At 46.1% G+C, this 15,406-nt stretch overlaps 1 protein-coding gene across 1 annotated transcript; it reads right to left on the reverse strand.

The window, feature by feature from the left end:
- Positions 1–222: 222 nt before the first annotated feature.
- On the reverse strand, positions 223–4,569 carry FOXI3 (forkhead box I3). Its single transcript, XM_088841740.1, has 2 exons — positions 3,855–4,569; positions 223–854 (listed from the first exon to the last, which is right to left on the reverse strand). Exons 1-2 carry the CDS (start codon positions 4,567–4,569, stop codon positions 223–225), a joined length of 1,347 nt encoding a protein of 448 aa, XP_088697866.1.
- Between the last annotated feature and the right edge of the window lie 10,837 nt (positions 4,570–15,406).

Genomic DNA, 15,406 nt, shown 5'->3' on the forward strand with positions numbered 1-15,406 from the left:
GACTGGACTGGATTTCTCTTCAGGGAGGCCCTTTATCCAGAGAAAGCTTGCTGAGTAAAGAAAAAGTTCGCATCCACACGCTGTTCCGAGTGTGCCCAGTGGACCTTGCCGGGAGCTCTGGAGAAAATGCAATCTCAGTTCCTGCCCCAGACCTACTGCCTTGGAGATCTGTATTTTCATGAGATCTCAGGTGTGCAACAGTTGAGTCTGGGAATTGGGGCTCTATACTTCGGAGCCCTCCCGAGGGTAGATGAGGCTGTTGACCATGCTGAAGTTGTAGAAAGGGCTGCCAAAGGGGCTGCTCGGGGCCCCGCTGGTGCTGGCGGGGAAGGGACCGTAGTAGGAAGATCTCTGGCTGCCGCTGCTGCTGCTGCTGCTGGAGCTGTGACTCAGTTGCAAGGGGTCTGACGAGGGCTCTGGGACAGAGCTTGGGGGAAACACACTGCCTGAGGGCACCTGGGGCCCCTGGATCCCTAGGGGGCGGCCGCCAGGGAGCACCCGCTGGGTGCTCCCACTGCTACCGACGCTTAGGGTGCTGAGGCTGCTGAAGAAGCTGTTCAGGCAAGGGGTGGAGGAAAGCATAGACACTCCCGGTGAGGAGGCAGTACTCTTGGTGTCCTCAGGAGGCTCTGGGGACTGGGAGGGTCTCAATGATGCAGGGGCACTGTCTCCATCTGGCTTCCCACCCACTCCAGACCCCAGTCCCGGGGAGAGCCCTTCTTCTGATTTCGAGGTCCCCACAGCCACTGAGGGGGTGCTGCTGGCTTCTGAGCGGCGCTTTCGCTTCCGACGGAAGTTCCCATTGTCAAACATCTTCTCACAGTTCGGATCCAGGGTCCAGTAATTACCTTTCCCTGCAAAGATGAGAAAGATGGGTTAGCGGAGGAGGCGTACATGCCCATGTTATTGTTTAGTCACTAAGTCATGCCCAAATCTTTGGACATTGCATGGACTGTAGCCCTGCCAGACTCCTCTGTCCACGGGATTCTCCAGGCAGGAATACTGGAGTGGGTTGCCATTTCCTTCTCCAGGGGATCTTCCCGACCCAGGGATCAAACCCGCGCCTCTGGCATTGGCTGGCGGATTCTTTACCACTGAGCCACCAGGGAAGCCCCACATGCCCAGCTTGGGGTCTGAGATGAGGGAGGCAGGCTCTCATGAAACTTGACAGAGATGCTCAATCCACTCTGTTGCTTAAATTCATCCTTTTGGGGGAGATGGCACTACTTGAACTTGAGCCTCTGTTTATCTATAAAAATAGGGATAAGAACAGTACTCACCTCACAGGTTGGCCGTGAGGGGTAAATGATAGATCTCCGCAAAGAAGCCACACACAGTGAGCAGTGAAAAGAAAAAGGTATCTATTATCATTATCATTTGCTGAAAGGGTATAATATTTGCCCTGAAAAAATACTCCACTGGAAAAATGCAACCTCCAATACCCAACCCTCTGCATTGTCCAACAGAAACGACAAATTATTACTGAGCAATTGACTGGCTTAAACACACCTTGGATGGCATCTATTTGGAAGTACAAGGAAGCTCCACACCCATCCCTCGCCTTGGGCAAGAGGCACCCTTGCATGTCTTCCCAGCTTTTCCTCCACCAGGCTGATCTCAGAGACCAGGGCCCCATTAAATGCAAGCAATGCTAGTCTTCTGCTTAGAAAAGCTCCCTCACTATCTAGCAGAGTGGAAGTAAAAAAGATCTGTCATCTTCGAGGATTTTTTCTCCCAACAGCTCTCATCACTTCTGGTAAAAAGAATCTTTGGCATTTGCAAATACCGTAAAGCACTTATCTTGTACTGAGTTCTTCACATTGATAACTCTAGTTACTCCTCAAGGCTCTTTGGGGAGGACTGATATCATCACCTCCATTCTTCAGATGGGGAAACTGAGGTGCAGATTGGTTAGCAACCTGTCATTTTCCCAGTTAGCAACGGTGTGTGCGTGCTTAGTTGCTCAGTCCTGTCTGACTCTTTGTGACCCCGTGGACTATAGTCCGCCAGGCTCCTCTGGGCATGGGATTTCCCAGGCAAGAATACTGGAGCGCCTTTTCCTTCTCCAGGGGATCTTCCAGGGATCAAACCCACTTCTATCTACTGCATTGGCAGACTGATTCTTTTACCATTGCACCACCTGGGAAGCCCAGTTAGCAGTGGTAGGGCCAGGATATAAGCAGGTTTGTCTCTAGACTCAAGCATTCTTAACCACTACCACACACCCCTCCACATCCATTTCCTCCACCAACACATTTTCTGCAAATAGTTGCAGAACAAAAACTTAATTCATGTAACTACCATCTAAACAACCAATCGTACTTACTCCTACCAGAATATTTATATTGTGTCACCTTGCTACCAAAAGCTTTGACAAGACACTGGCTTGAGATCATTGACCTTTTTAGAAAGTCCGGGAGTGTACGTGACAATTGACAGGATCACCTCAGGTGATTTAGAGGCCAAATCTGGGCAGATGCATCTTGGATAACTGCGGGCCTTGTCCAGTAAAGTAACCACTAGCCACACGTGGCTGCTGGACACTTGAAAAGTGGCTCATACCAAGTGAAATATGGTATAAAACACATAAATAGGATTTTGAAGACTCAGTACCAAAAGAATAATGTAATTAGCTCATGGACAATTTCTTATATGTGTTACATGTTGAAATGACACTTTGGGTTACTTTAAAAAATAAATTCTCACCATCTTTTTACTCTTTTTCACATGGCTACTAGACAATTTTTCAACCACGTGTAGTTTGTGCATCATTTCAACTGGAAAGCACTGTTCTTCATTGGAAGGACTGAAGCTGAAGCTCTGATACTTTGGCACATGATGTGAAGAGCCAACTCATTAGAAAAGACCCTGATGCTGGGAAAGACTGAAGGCAGGAGGAGAAGGGGACGACAGAGGACGAGATAGTTTGATGGCATCTCCTACTCAATGGACATGAATTTGAGCAAGCTCTGGGAGATGGTGAAGGACAGAGAAGCCTGGAGTGCTGCAGTCCATGGGGTCGCAAAGAGTTGGACATGACTGAGCAACTGAACAACAACACAACTACTTCAGAGCATTTACATAATTTACTCAGAATTTGCACCAGGGGCTGGTCTCCTGCAAGAGAATATTTTCCACCATCGCAGGGGGCTAAGGGATGGTTGAGGGGGGGATCTAAGTGCATTACTTTTATTGTGCACTTTATTTCTATTATTATTACATCGACTCCCCCTCAGATCATCAGGTATTAGATCCCAGAGGTTGGGGACTCCTGCTGTAGACGGCAATGAATCAGTTTTCTCTTTTCCCTAACCTGATTCTCACCCCACAACGCTAGTCCTGAGTTCCTTCCGAAAACCTCCAGTAAGAATCTGTTTCTGAAATTTTTGAGCTTTTCTTCGCCTCATTCCTCAGCTAAGAAGGAAACCACTAAGCCACTATCACCCAGCCCTCCTCACCTCCGGGGCTTAGATCCGCACGAAGCACATTTGGGGTTTCCATTTTTACATTTCTAAACAGGTAAGGTTCGAAACGCATCTACGTACAGCAGGTGCCAACTCCCGGTCTCTCCCCACCTCACGCTCCTGAAATGTGATGGGATTCTCAGCTCATCTGAATTGCTTTACAGCCATCCCTTATCTGAGAGCCCACCCGTGTTCTTATTCCTAATCCGTTTACCGGTAACTCGACCCGCCTAAGGAACACCACTCAGGAGTGACTTTCGGCTTAAGCATTCAGGCTTTTTGCCTTTATCCCACCCTGGCCTGCCTCTGCGTGTGCGTGAGCTGCGGGGCGCGCGCGGTGGGGGGCGGGCTGGGTAAGGGACCGGCCGGGAAGCACCTGTCCGCCCTCACCTGGGTCGTCCTCGTCGCGGGGCACCTTCTTAAAGCAGTCGTTGAGAGACAGGTTGTGGCGGATGGAGTTCTGCCAGCCGGCCTTGCTGCGCTGGTAGAAGGGGAAGCTGTCGGCCACGAACTGGTAGATGTGGCTGAGCGTGAGCTTGCGCTCGGGCGCGCTCTGGATGGCCATGGCGATGAGCGCCGAGTACGAGTAGGGCGGCCGCACCATCTTCATCAGGTCCTCGCGGCTGGCCATGGACAGCCAGCCCAGCTCCCCGGGCGCCGCGGGCCCGGCGGGCGAGGCGGGCGCGGCGGGCGCGGGCTGCGCGAAGGGCCGCTGAGCGCAGGCGAAGGTGCCGGCGGCGGTCGGCGGCTGCAGGAAGGGTCCCGGCGCGCCCCCCGGGGGCGGCGGCGGCGGCGGCGGGGGCGCGCCCAGGTACGCGGCGGCGGCGGCGGGGGGCCCGCCCACGGCCGGCCCGTTGAGCCACAGGTAGGGGTTGGCGGCGGCGGCCGGCGGCGCGGCGTAGTCGGTGAGTCCGTAGGGCGCCCGGGCGGGCGCGGGGGCGCCCGGGGCGGCGGCGGCGGCGGCGGTCGAGGGCAGGCCGGGCTGCGAGTACACGCCGAAGTTGTCCCCGCAGTAAAGAGCCATGTCGGCGGCCGTCGGCTGGCGCGGCGCGGCGGCGGCGGCGAGGGGCGAGCGGGGCTGACCTCGCCGCTCGGGCAAGAGCATCCCTTTGGGGGCCAACGCTGTGGCCCTGGCTCGGCTACTCGTGTCTTCGGCGAGGAGGGGCGGGGACTGACGGGCGAGCGCGAAGCGCAGACGAGCCGGCCTCTTATAACCGTCCGCGGCTCGGCTCCTCCCGGGCCGGTCCCGGGGCTGGGCGGCTGCCGGCGGGCCCCGGCTCTCCACGCCCCCGCCACGCCCCACCTGCCCGCGCGCGCATCCCGGCCCAGCGCGCGGAAACCTCGGGCCGCCCGCCGCGCCCGCCCGGCCCCTGCAACCCCTCCTCTCCCGGCCGGGGTGGAACGGAGGGAGGCCGGGAAGAACCGGGGGAGGCCGGCGCCTCCGATATTCAAGCAACCTGTTCCCCATTCCTAACCATTGTGTCCTCAGCACAAGAACGAAATAAAATAACGAATATCAAAACAAAGAGAAAATCTCCTGGACGGTCCGACTGTTGCAAAAAGTCTGTGAGTTAACTCTGGGTGGCCGCTCAGCCCACCTGCCTGCCCCCGCCCCAACCTTTGATATTTCGACCTGGAGCCTCTACATCTTTTGTGATCAGTTGCAGAATTCACGTCCGGTCTCGACTGGTAGGCTCCCAGTCGAGAATAATAGACGCGATTTACAAGTCTTTGGAGGTACACCGTAGATATTAAGGAGCATTCTTGGTGCGTCCCCTTGTCCTAGGGAATTCTTTGAAGGGAAGGACCGAAATCGGTTTTTTAATTTCTCTAAACATAGCGATAGGTTCGTTCCTATCAGGGAAACAGATATGCATTTTAGGTCCAGTTTGCGCAGACTTTTGGTGTGATTTGTTGTCTTCGAAAACAGAAGGGTAAACGTTTTCAAAGACATTTAAATAAGTGGGTTCGGAATTAGCATTTTAAAGCCAACTGTAATTTAAACTGTGCTAGAAGCGCTCGTTTACAAAAAACGGTCTCAACGAATTACGGCAGACGACTTGCCCTCTACTTTTGTTAAGTTTTCTAATGCAGCTCCTGCCTGGGAAAACAAACAAAACCTGCAAAATACTGTGGAGACTCCGAGTGCCACGCCATCATTATTTATTGACTCCGAACGATAAGAAATTTGTTTCTTTTACGGTTAAATTGAGTTCTAAATATTTTCTTAAGCGGAGACGGGTCTGAGATTCTCATTTAAGGGAGAGGGGAGAGGGAAAAAAATTTTTTTTTCCTATTTGTCAATTGCAGACTGACGGTTCAGAATACTTAATAATTCGGAACCCACCTCCCCTACCACGGCGCATTTATTTTCGTGACAGTTCCTTATGTACTTTCAGGAAAATGATCGTCTTCTGTTATAGCACTTTAAAATAAAATCCAGAGATCTTTAGCCAACTTGGGTACCTAAAATGCAACTCACACTTCAAATGTAACATTTTTTTCTCGTCTTTTGTGAACCCGGGAAGGAATTCTTGTCACAGTTTCCTTCAATCTCCTTGCAAATGGTTTGGAATGGAGCAGTGTTTGCCTTAGTTGTATTTTGAGTTAGTTTAGGTAATTACAGTGCTTTTGTTTTACTTCCCAAATAGCCCAGACGAAGTTGTTTTGTTATTTTTCTTGGGATGTTAATAAGGATGACAGCTGTAAGTCAAGAAATTGGAAAGCAATTTTTAGTAGCTTAATAAATGCTCAAATTTAATATTTTTTTCCTAAAGTTTAAACAAAAAGAGAGAAAAAGTTCAAAAGAAAAGCTGGCAAACTAGATGGAAATAAATTAGGAAAGATTTGAAACCATCTCTCCCTTAGTAATTGATGTCCTTAAGAATATAATTTTCTTTAGCAAATTGATTACCGATACATATTTTGCAGTCTTGCAGATTTTTTTTCAACTCTTAACCCTATATTGAACTGAACCCTATATTCCAAATTATTCTGAGTGAGAGGCTATGATTAAAGATCATTGTTTTTTGCTTTGGTTAAAGGTTCTGCTTACAAGAGATATTTTGTTCCTTGACTATACATTATATTTTCCCGATTTTAATTTTATTAAATTAATGGAGCCACCTAGCGGCTCTTTGCTCTGTTACAGCAGACATCCAGTTAGGGATCTGTGAAGTGAACAGTTCACCCCTGCTAAGGGTTTGGATATCATACTTTTTTCTATTTGTTTTTAAATCACATATTAATTAGCTAAGCTTAAGACTATCATTGGTCACAGTCTTGGTTTTTAATGTGAAAATTAAAATAATATCTTAAATCCGTGTGTGTGTACTCAGTCGCTCAATCCTTGCCCGCCAGGCTCCCCAGCCCGTGGGATTTTTCAGGCAAGAATACTGGAGAGTATTGCTATTTCCTCCTCCAAGGGATCTTCCCAACTCAGGGATGGAACCCAAGTCTCCTGTGTCTACTGCATTGGCAGGTGGATTCTTTACCACTGACTGAGCCTCATGGAATTTTAAACAAAATTTTAAAACATTTGGTACACTTGGAAAAAAAAACAGAAAAGCAAATAGAATAAAACCTAGGCATACAATGCAAGTTCCTGTAATCATGTTTTGTTAAATTGCCTTTTCACAAAAGAATATAATTGAGGCAATTGATCAATGTACCTATACCAGTGTAAAATGGTGTAAAACAAACGTAGGTGTTGCGTGTTTTCATTACTGGAAAATAAAACAGTTTGGGAAACTATTCAACCTGAAGAAAATCTCTCATTTATTTTCCACTGACATTTGGTAACATTCTTGATGCTTCCTTGCGCAACAACAGTAATTTACAATGGAATGTAGTCATTTTTAACAAATACTGTAATAACATGTAAAATTACACTCATTGATTTATAGCATAGAAATATTGGCACTATGGCATTTGCTAGTATTTGTCCATATTTTTGTTGTTGTTTAGTCGGATCTAACTCTGCGACCTGACGGGCTGTAGCTTGCCAGACTTCTCTGTCCATGGATTTCCCAGGCGAGAATACTAGAGTGGGTTGCCATTTCCTTATCCATTTCCATATTTACTGAGGAAGAAAAAGGTAATATAAATTGTAAATAACCTCAGTGCTCTTAATTCCTGAAAGCTGCAACTTATTTACGTGTTTTTGCTGTGCTGGGTCTTAGCTGTGGCTCACAGGATCTTCCTTGTGCATGCATGGGGGACCTAGTTCCTAGACCAGGGATTGTACCCAGGCCCCCTGCATTGGGAGCTTGGAGTCTTACCCACTGGACCACCAGGGAAGTCCCATATTTGCAACTTAGTATAACGCTGAACTTGCACAGTCCTTCTCAGTCTCAGTACCATGGTTTACTTTGTATCATCTGTGAAAAAGGCCACAAGCAGAAATTATGAAATCTACCCATGTCGCCCACCTGGCTTTCTGCCTTTCACTATAGTTAGTATATCTGTCTTAACTTTTCATAAACCAGAGGCCCTTTGAAGACAAATCGTTATATGTAATGCAGTTTTTGAAACATTTTGCTCACCAGAAGGTAAACAAATATCAATTTTTGAAAAATTCGTGCCTCTTATATTAAGGAACTACTACTTACAAATGTCATTTTGGAATATAAATAAGCCCGTTCAAGGATTAGTAAACACACACACACACACAAACCAAACATCCAAAATGGAACCCTGGGGCCTGGAAAATTTTTCTATAGCAAAAAAGAATAGAAGCATTACTCAGGTATACAGAGAAGTCCAACTCTGAAAATGATTTACAAGAGTAATGGAAAATACTTTAGAAAATATGCACTTTTTTTGTCTTCAATAAGATGTAAGACATTTGGCCTTGATGAAACAAGAAGTCATTGTAAAATAAAAGCCAAACTCTGGTGCAAGTAGAGATGAAAAAGGAACAAGAGGAGGTGAGAAAAGAACGCAAGAACTGAATCAGCTATATGTGTACAGCAGAAACTAAGACAATATTTTAAAGCAACTATACCCCAAATGAAAAAAGGAAAATACACCCAAGCACACACACAATGTTGTAGCTCATCAATAGGGAATATAGATTGTTGTCAATTTTAATGCAAAAAGTAATTAGAGACATCTGGGTGGTGGTGGTGTTCAGTCGCTCAATTGTGTCTGACTCTTGGTGACCCCATGGACTGTAGCCCGCCAGGCTCCTCTGTCCATGGGATTTCCCAGGCAAGAATACTGGAGTGGGTTGCCATTTCTTTCTCCAGATCTTCCTGACCCAGGGATCAAACGCATGTCTCCTGCATTGGCAGGTGGGTTCTCTACCATTTAACCACCTGGGAAGCCCAATTAAAGAATTCCGTCCGTCCGTCCGTTTCGTCGCTCAGTCGTGTCCGACTCTATGTGACCCCGTGAACTGTAGCCTCCCAGGCTTCTCCGTCCATGGGATTCTCCAGGCAAGAATACTGGAGTGGGTTACCGTTTCCTTCTCCAGGGGATCTTCCCGACCCAGGGATCGAACCTGGGTCTCCCGCATTGGAGGCAGATGCTTTAACCTCTGAGCCACCAGGGAAGCCAAAAATTAAAAGAAAGTGGGAAAACTCATTGTAATCAAAGAATACAGTTTGGGGAAAATGAAGTAAGAATAACTACCACATAGGCTAAAAATGTAAGATTTTTCTGGTGAAGAAAGGATGGATTATTGAAGAAAAGATGTTGCATCTATGGGAGCTAGACCCACCACCTTACTTTTTCCAACTGCTGACCACTTAATTGGTTCTCATTTGGGGGTTTCCCTGGTGGCTCAGACCGTAAAAATCTGGCCACAATGCAAGAGATCTGGGTTTGATCCCTGGGTAGGGAAGATCCCTGGAGAAGGGAACAGCAACCCATTCCAGTATTCTTTTTTGTTTGTTTCACTCCAGTATTCTTGTCTGGAGAATCCCATGGACAGAGGAGAATGATGGGCTACAGTCCATGGGGTTGCAAGGAGTTGGACACCACTCCTATATATATATATATATACTATATATATATGTATACGCATATAGCAACTGGTACGGGTCGGACATGACTGATCGACTTCACTTTCACTTTTTATTTTCACGCATTGGAGAAGGAAATGGGAACCCACTCCAGTGTTCTTGCCTGGGGAACCCCAGGTACAGGAGAGCCTGGTGGGCTGCCGTCTATGGGGTCGCACAGAGTCTGACACGACTGAAGCGACTTAGCAGCACCAGCAGCAGTGTCATTAATGAGGAGCACACTGAAGAGCCTCTCTCCCCTCCAGTCCATCACTGCAGATGCAGCAGAAGTCAGAGGTGCTGTCCATCAGTTTTTAACAACCATTTAGGCTCTACTTACTGAATCTAAGAGCTGATGGGAAACTGAGGCGGCTCTTTTCCACTAGGAGAGCAGGTTTTTCACCAGCTTAACATCTGTCTTATTTTCCAAGAACACATTTACCTGTAAGCTGTTCATGTTAACCTTGGCCAAGTTGCCCCTGCTGGTCCCCCTACTAAGCTACCTGTGAGTCAAAGAAGACTGGAGTGAGCTGCAAACACAGAGGTGTGTGTATGCTCAGTCACTCATTGGGTCTGACTCTTTGTGACCCCATGGACCATAGTCCGCAAGCTTCTCTATGAAATTTTCCATACAAGAATACTGGAGTGAGTGGTCATTTCCTCTTCCAGGATCTTCTCAATCCAAGGATCAAACCCACATCTCCTACATCTCCTACATGTCCTGTATTGGCAGGAGGATTCTTTACAACTGCTGCCACCTGGGAAGGCCAAATACTGGGGGTGGGGTACAAAAATCAAGTGCAGGGAGGCTCAGAAGCCAGGACTCCCTGGCCATAGGCCATCTGACCCCCATGACTTATGACGTTCTTCCCACTGCCAACATTAGGCACAGGATGCCTAGCAAAAAGGATGACTCCTTGGGATTCTTGTGGGCTGAAGGCACTCTGAGGATACCACCAAAGTTCTGTGTACTTAGTCCAGAAGAATAAAAGAAAAAATTATCAGCCCAAACAATGGTGATCCAACAAATCCTTTGAACAAAGTTACTAATACATCACCGCCTGCTTGAACCTTACACCTCTTCTCAGTGCTTCTCTCTCCCCTCCCCAATCCTCTGGAATGCTTCACTGGCCTCTGGCTCTAGCTGATTAGCCCCATTCTTGAGCTTCCTCAGCTAACTTGTCAGACCCTTCCTTGTTCTCCAGATCTGCTCCCAGAGTGTCTTCAGCTCTCCTAGGAAGACTTGCCTGATAGTGTCTCTCCGTGCTCTGGAAGCATCCTGGCTCCCCGGAATCCTCCCACGGTGCCCTGAGGCTACTTTTCCCCCAACTCCTCCCTCCTCAGGGCACAAATGCCCTCCAGCCCTCCTGTCTTGCTGGATGGCTTCGGCATGGGCTTGGTAGGCTCATCCAATTCTCTGGACCATCATTTCTGATAACCAGTTCCTCCTCTCCAGTTCAGCCACTCACTATACTGAGTGTTCTTTGAGGCTGGGGACTGTATCTCTGTGACTCTGTGCCTCACTTTTTTTGAGTGTTTACAATTAAGGAAACGTACTAAATGCCTGGCATTGTGCTAAGCATCTTCCATGCATGATCTCATTTACTTCTGTGAGATAAGAACTGTCAGTCCGCATTCTACAGATGAAGTCTCAAAGAGAGAAGTTAAGTAATTTCTAAGTGTGCAGCCAAGATTCAGAGCTGATTCAGAGCCAGGCAATCAAGCCACGAAGCCCAGGTTGGGGCCCTCAGCAATAATTATATATGCTCTGCTCAGACGCTCAGTGGTTTCTGACTCTCTTTGTGACCCCATGGACTGTAGCCCATTAGACTCCTTTGCCCATGGGATTTTCCAGGCAAGAATACTGGAGTGAGCTGTCATTTCTTTCTCCCAGCCCAGTGATCGAACCCAGGTCTCTGTGTTGCAAGGGAATTCTTTACCAACTGAGCCACCAGGGAAGCCTCATCATTAATTGCCTCCTCCAGTATTTCCCCAGTGGCTGGTTCAGTGCCTGCCATTGTTGCATGCTCAATTATTGTTTGTTACTTAAAGAAATTAAAAAGTTAAAAAGCGTTAAATGATATAAAATGGAAATTAGAAGTCTCACCCCTTCAACCTCCTATCCCCTGTCAGTTTCTTATGCTTTCCTCCAGAAAACGTTTGGAGGTACTTAACCTGCACAGATATATACCTTTAAAGCAGAATCCAAGCCATTCACATAGTTCTGCACCTTCTACTTCCATTAATATGTTTTGGAGAACTTTCCAAAGCAGCCCATATGTCCAAATGTCTCCCTCGTTTTGTCCTCCTGGTGTTCCCCTTCATGAGATGTTCAGTGAGGACCTACCAGAATTGTTTTGTAAGAATGGTTTACAGCCTGTGCCTGTTTTAATTTGGTGGTGTCCCTCCATATTTGTTAGGCAGTATTTTGAATTTAACGTACTTTAGATGGATCTTACAACTACCTCCTTTAAAGAAAATGGCCTAAAAGCAGAGGCATTACTTTGCTAACAAAGATCCTTACAGTCAAAGCCATGGTTTTTTTAGTAGTCTTGTACGGATGTGAGAGTTGGCCCATAAAGAAGATTGAGCACTGAAGAACTGATGCTTTTGAATTGTGGTGCTGGAGAAGACTCTTGATAATCCCTTGGACTGCAAGGAGATCAAACCAGTGAATCCTAAAGGAAATGAATCCTGAATATTCATTGGAAGGACTGAAGCTCCAGTACTTTGGCCACCTGATGTGAAGAACTACTCATTAAAAAGACCCTGATGCTGACAGAGACTGAGGGCATAAGAAGGGGGTGACAGAGGATGAGGTGGTTGGATGGCATGATCGACTCAATGGACATGAGTTTGAGCAAACTCCAGGAGATAGTGAAGGACAGGGAGGCCTGGCGTGCTGCAGTCCATGGGGTCACTAAATGTGGGACAGGACTTAGTGACTGAGCAATCACAGCAAGTAAATTTCTAGCTGGGATTTTCTGGGTCAAAGAGAACATACCTTTAAACATTTGATTCTGACAAATGGTTCTTCAAGAGGATGCCCCAGTTTATACCACTAGCAGGTTCATTTTGGATGCCTATTTTCCTTCCCTTTTGCTAAAGCTGGATGTGTTCAAGTTTTTTTTATTTACTGATCTTAAAAGCACAGAAGATCATAAGTGACCAGTCCAGGTTCGACGCATGATACAGGATGCTTGGGGCTGGTGCACGGGGATGACATGGACGGAGGATATGGGGAAGAGGGAGGTGGGAGGGGGGTTCAAGAAAGAGAACACATGTACACCCGGGGCGGATTCATGTCAATGTATGGCAAAACCAACCAATATATTAATGTAAGGTAATTTGCCTCCAATAAAATAAATTTTAAAAAAAAAGCACAGAAGGATATCTCAAATGTGTTTCAGTTTGTTTTCCTTGATGAATGAATACCTAGTCACGTCATGTTAATTTTTTCATTTTGTGAATTTCCTGTTCTGACCTTTTGCCCATTTTTCTCTTTTTTAAAAACTGGATGTGTCTGAGCTCTTTGTGCTTAAAGATATTAATTTTCACCCCCAGATGTTGCAAATGGTGGTTTCTTTGTTAAAATTATCTCTTCTGTTGACATCTATGATAACGCTCTGTCCTGGCTTTCTACCTTTATCTTCTGCATTTTCAAAGGATGTCTGTCTATTTCTCATCTCATCCTTTGAATATTGTTTTTCCCCCCTCACGTTCCTAATTCAGTCTTCTTCTTTTCCTCCCACACATTCTTCATGGGCTGCCATATCCCCTCCTGTGGCTTTAGTTGTAATGGTTCATTACAGTTGTTACTGCCTGTTTAATAGCTCTGTAAAGAAGAGCTATACTTGCCAACTTGTAAGAATTGTGTGGGATTGGCCACTGGACAGGGAAAAACTGGAGACTCAGACTTGGCCCTTGCCCAGAGTTACTTTTTCCTACACCAGTGATTTGTTTGAGGTGGGTGAATGATTTAAGATAGGTCACTTAAGTCAGAGAAGGAGAAATATCATATGACATCCCTTATATGTGGAATCTAAAAAGAAATGATACAAATGAATTGACAAAACAGAAACAAACTCATGGACATAGAAAATGAATTTATGGTTGCCAGGGGGAAGGTTGGGATGAAGGAATAATTAGGGAGTTTGAGATGGACATGTACACACTGCTATATTTAAAATGGATAACCAGCAGGGACCTACTGTATAGCATATGGGACTCTTCTCAATGTTCTGTGGCAGACTGGAAGGAAGAGGAGTTTGCAGGAGAATGGATACATGTATATGTATGGCTGAGTCCCTTCGTTGTTCACCTGAAATTATCACAACATTGTTAATCGACTATACTCTATACTCTAATACCAAATAAAAAGTTAAAAAAAAAAAAAAGATAGGTCACTTAAGATCATCTTCAAGATTTCTCTTGGGGTTATCAGGAAAAAGTTCCATTCTTCACAAGTCTTGGTTCCTGTACAGAGGATGTGGTCCTCAATGACCATCGTTGGTACCAAGACGCTGCAGGTGACATCATGTAAAGCTGAATGACAGGAATGAAGACATGTCCTGGATCCAAGATTTGAATCCCTTTATTCAGAATCTTCCTTCATCCTTTTGAACTTCCTGTTTTCATCAGCCAACAGATTTCCATTTTGATTTAACAAGTTAGGATGTGACATTATGGGCTGCATTGCATTCCCCAAACCACAGTGTTGACTTTCTACCTCCTAATACCTCAGAATGTGACTATCTGGAGAAAAGGTCATTACAGAGGTAATTAAGGTCAATTAGGTTCTTAGGACAAGAGAGCCTTAATCCAAAATGACTAAAGCCTTTATGAGAAGAGATTAGGACACAGACACACACATGCAAAGGAAAGACCATGGGAAGATAGGGAGAAGACAGTCATCTAAGCCCAGGATAGAAGCCTTCAGAGGTGACCAACGCCACTGACACTTTGGTCTTGGACGTCTAACACCCGGAACTATGAAGAAATAAATTTCTGTGATTGAAACCACTCAGTCTGTATTGAGTTGGCCAAAAAGGTCATTTGGGTTTTGCTGTACCATCATATGGAAAAACCCAAATGACCTTTTTGGCCAACCCAGTACTTTGGCAGCCCTAGCAAACACACACAGGTAGGATTTTATTCAATGCAAAAGAAAGATTAAGTGCTGGTAACTCTCTGTGAGGGACAAGGAGGCCCGGCGTGCTGCAGTCCATGGGGACGCAAAGAGTCAGACATGACTTAGCAGCTGAACAACAACAGCAGCTCCCATCCAGTTCACTCATATGAGGTCCTGGCCCAGTCACCAGCTCCTACTGAATATTTATTTCCTCTTCATTTTCATACAAGTCACCTTCAATACATAGCTAAGCATCTCATCATTATCCTCTTAAAATCCACTTCTCCTCTATATTCCCCTGACCCAGTTGTCTAAGCCAAGAACCAGAGGTTCTTCTACAGAAGGACTAAGTCAGGCCATGGCAGTTCTTCACTCTTTCTGTCCTGTTGGCAACACCAAGAGTCAGACCACCATCATCCCTCCCTTGGATTTTTGCAGTTGGCTCCTAACTAACCTCTGTGGCTCTTTTTGTCACTTCTAATCCTCTCTCTACCCCATAATGATTTTATATTAATAGAAGAGCAAATGTCATCATGACACTGATTTTAACTCTTTAGTGGTTCCCACTGCTCTTAGGATAAAGTGTAACCTCCATAGCATGGTGTAGGGGATCCTAGGAGAGGCAGCTCATCTTGTTAGCCAGCCTGGTCTCTACTCCATGCTGGCTCTGACCTCAGTGTTTCCACTAGATCTAGCCCTTCTGATGTCCTCTTCATGATTCTAATCTGCTTATGCTAATTATTAATATTTTCTTTTAATTGATTTAACTTTTAAATTCCATTGTTTGGAAGGAAAACCATATAGCA

This window comes from Moschus berezovskii, chromosome 11 (genome assembly GCF_049115385.1).
Source record: "Moschus berezovskii isolate FMDL1 chromosome 11, NW_MosBer_1.0, whole genome shotgun sequence".
Classification (NCBI taxonomy): domain Eukaryota; kingdom Metazoa; phylum Chordata; class Mammalia; order Artiodactyla; family Moschidae; genus Moschus; species Moschus berezovskii.